At 50.4% G+C, this 3,859-nt stretch overlaps 1 protein-coding gene across 1 annotated transcript; it reads right to left on the bottom strand.

Annotated features, from left to right (window-relative positions):
* Nucleotides 1–206: 206 nt before the first annotated feature.
* Nucleotides 207–806, bottom strand: LOC106570391 (spore coat protein SP85-like). Its single transcript, XM_014142653.1, has one exon. It carries the CDS (start codon nucleotides 804–806, stop codon nucleotides 207–209), a length of 600 nt encoding a protein of 199 aa, XP_013998128.1.
* Between the last annotated feature and the right edge of the window lie 3,053 nt (nucleotides 807–3,859).

The following is a 3,859-nucleotide window of genomic DNA, read 5'->3' on the forward strand; positions in this document are numbered from 1 at the left end:
GGGTGGCTGGGAGGCAGAGGGGCAGGGTGGCTGGGAGGCAGGGTGGCTGAAAGGCAGGCTGGCAGGGTGGCTTGGAGGTAGGGTGGCTGGGAGGCAGGGAGGCATGGTGGCTGAGACGCAGGGTGGCTTAGAGGCAGGGTGGCTGGGAGGCAGGGTGGGTGGGAGGAAGGGTGGCTGGGATGCTGGGTGGCAGGGTGGCTGGGAAGTCAGTGTGGCTGGGCTTCTGTGAGGCATGGAGGCAGGGTGGCTGGGAGGAAGGCTGGCTTGGATGCTCGGAGGCAGGGTGGCTGGGAGGCTGGGAGGCAGGCTGGCAGGGTGGCTGGGAGGCAGGGTGGCTGGGAGGCAGGGAGGCAGGGTGGCTGGGAGGCAGGGTGACTGAGAGGCAGGCTGGCAGGGTGGCTGGGAGGCAGGGTGGCTGGGAGGCAGGGTAGCTGGGAGGCTGGGAGGCTGGGAGGCAGGGAGGCAGGATGGCTGGGTGCAGGGTGGCTGGGAGGCAGGATGGCTGAGAGGCAGAGGGGCAGGGTGGCTGGGAGGCAGGGTGGCTGGGAGGCAGGGTGGCTGAGAGGCAGGCTGGCAGGGTGGCTTGGAGGCAGGGTGGCTTGGAGGCAGGGAGGCATGATGGCTGAGAGGCAGGGGGGCTGAGAGGCAGGGTGGCTGGCAGGCAGGGTGGCTGGCAGGCAGGGTGGCTGGGAGGCAGGGTGGCTGGGAGGCAGGGAGGCAGAGTGGCTGAGAGGCAGGGTGGCTGGGCGAGAGACTGGGTTAGTGGGTGATGTAGTACACCTGGCCAAAGAGGTAGGAGCTGTCATTCTTCACTCTCCCTTTTAACAGCTGTTAGAACAACAGAGCGAGGGTCTGATTCTAACCTGCTACGAGCGGCGCCCGCCTTCTTACTCCGCCAAGCAGAAAGCCAATCACTTAGGAGCTGCGGTTGACGCTGCAGCCAAGCCCAGAAACATAATGGAAGGCATTAACACTGAAGCGCTCCACCAACTCTCTCTGTCATAACTCCTACTGCCGACTGCCCCCAAAGAGCTCAACTCACCTGGGTTTCTGCCCTTTCACTTTCTCTCTTCCTCTCTTGCTCCCTGTTGCCAAATCTAGCTGATGCTAAAGCTGATGCTTTCAGGAAGTGGTCAGTGGAGAGGGTGAAGTGCCTCGTGGCCAGACACTAGTCAAGGTCACAGGATGACAGAGGAGAGGAGGGTTAGGGGAATGGAGGAGAGGGGAAGGGAGGAGCGGACAGAAGAGGAGGGGCAAGGTGTGACAAGGAGAGGAGAGGATGACTACAGGAGTTAAATGAGTCCAGTATCTGGCGCCAGAGTTAAGAAATGTATAACAATTATATTCTCAAGAGAGAACCTGTCAACCTAGTGTGTTGGTTAATTAGACTTCTTCCCAATAAAATATGAATTATTTTCAGTTTGACTTTCTTCACTCTTTCCAGAGACATTGCAATGAGCTCCTTGATTGCCTCCTTAATGGTCCATTTGGTTGCTTGTTTAAGGTTGGAGCCTAAAATAACCAAGATGTGCTTCTGACATAAGGAGAGCTTAGCTCTTCTTTTTGTTCATTGTCCTGTCCACTCTTCCCTACGGCCAAGACAAACTGTCACTGGAAACAAAGGCTTCTTCCACACACATATGATCACACACGCACGAACACCCACGCACAAATGGACGCACAGACGCACGCACAGACAGACAGACAGACAGACAGACAGACAGACAGACAGACAGACAGACAGACAGACAGACAGACAGACAGACAGACAGACAGACAGACAGACAGACAGACAGACAGACAGACAGAGAGACAGAGAGACACACACACACACACACACACACACACACACACACACACACACACACACTCATCAGTGATGCTCTCATAAATCCCTCTTTGAAGCTAAAGTCTGGTGATAATCATATTCATATTCTATTCAAAAGAAAAGGACCAATTTACATCTTCTAAAAATGCAACGTCTGCATGGGTCACTGTGTGTGTTGGCCGCAGACCAGGGTAGTGTTGAAGTTTATAATTACACAGTCGTAAAAACAACCCCTGAACCTGTCAGCCATTAGCGAGCATTTTGCAACGGGCATTCATTTCTTCTTCCCACGTCTCGCTGTTATGGAATAATGTCACAACTCTGGGAGTTCAAATAGCTTTCACCTCCTACGAGTTTTTCTTCTTTTTAACTTTTTTTTTAACGCTCTGTGACCAGGCGAGAAAATGTTTCCAAACCAAACCTTTATATAATAACCGCTAACTGCTCTACCTTCTTGCCCTTTGTGCTGTTGTCTGTAACAAATAATGTTTGTACCATGTTTTGTGCTGCTACCATGTTGTGTTGCTACCATGTTGTTGTCACATACACATGGTTAGCACATGTTATTGCGAGTGTTGCAAAATGCTTATGCTTCTAGATCCGACAAGCTAGATGGCGCCAAAGAACATGGCTGACGTTTTACATTCTTCCAACCAATGTTTTTTAATTTTGTGTAACTTATTTTTTAATTTATTGTGTACATAATGTTGCTGCTACTGTCTCTTATGACCTAAAATAACTTCTGGACATCAGAAAAGCGATTACTCACCACGGACTGAAATAAACTTTTTCCTTTAATGAGGGTGACGAGAAGGACATTCTGCTTTCTCTGGAACAGGCGCAGATCTACACCTTTAGCGTGAAGAAAAGACGGCGGAAAAGGGGACGCAGATCAGGGATCCTTCTGAGAATCCGGAGGCGAGCGAGTAAACTCCCAATGACTTCTATTCTCCTTGCTAACGTGCAATCGTTGGAAAATAAAATTGATGACCTACTATTAAGATTATCCTACCAACGGGACATTAAAAACTGTGACATCTTATGTTTCATCTAGACATGGCTGAATGAAGAAATGGACAATATAGAGCTGGCGGGATTTTCCATGCACCGGCAGAACAGAGACGCTACCTCTGGTAAAACAAGGGGTGTGTCTTTTTGTCAGCTGGTGCGCAATGTCTAATATTAAAGAAGTCTCGAGGTATTGCTCGCCTTAGGTAGAGTACCTTATGATAAGCTGTCGACCACACTATCTACCAAGAGAGTTCTCACCTGTATTATTCGGAGCCATCTATTTACCACCACAAAGCGAAGCTGGCACTAAGACAGGCTCTCAACCATCTCTATAAGGCCAACTTAAATCAGGAAACCCAGACGCGAGCTGCCCAGTGATGCGAGCCTACCAGACGAGCTAAATGCCTTTCATGCTCACTTCGAGGCAAGCAACGCTGAAGCATGTATAAGAGCACCAGCTGTTCTGGATGACTGTGTGATAACGCTCTCGGTAGCCGATGTGAACAAAACCTTTAAACAGGTCAACATTCACAAAGCCACAGAGCCAGACGGATTACCAGGATGTGTACTCAAAGCATGCGCGGACCAACTGTCAAGTGTCTTCACTGACATTTTCATCCTCTCCCTGACCGAGTCTGTAATACATACATGTTTCAAGCAGACCACCATAGTCCCTGTGCCCAAGGAAGCGAAGGTAACCTGCCTAAATGATTACCGCCCCTTGGCACTCACGTCGGTAACCATGAAGTGCTTTGAAAGGCTGTTCATGGCTCACATCAACATCAACAGCATCACATCAACACAAATTCGCATACCGCCCCAACAGAGCTACATATGACGCAATCTCAATCGCACTCCACACTGCCCTTTCTCACCTGGACAAAAGGAACACCTATATGAGAATGCTGTTCATTGACTACAGCTCAGCGTTCAACGCCATAGTGCCCACGAAGCTCATCACTAAGCTAAGGACTCTGGGACTTAACACCTCCCTCTGCAACTGGATCCTAGACTTCCTGA

This window comes from Salmo salar, chromosome ssa14 (assembly GCF_905237065.1).
Source record: "Salmo salar chromosome ssa14, Ssal_v3.1, whole genome shotgun sequence".
Classification (NCBI taxonomy): Eukaryota; Metazoa; Chordata; class Actinopteri; order Salmoniformes; family Salmonidae; genus Salmo; species Salmo salar.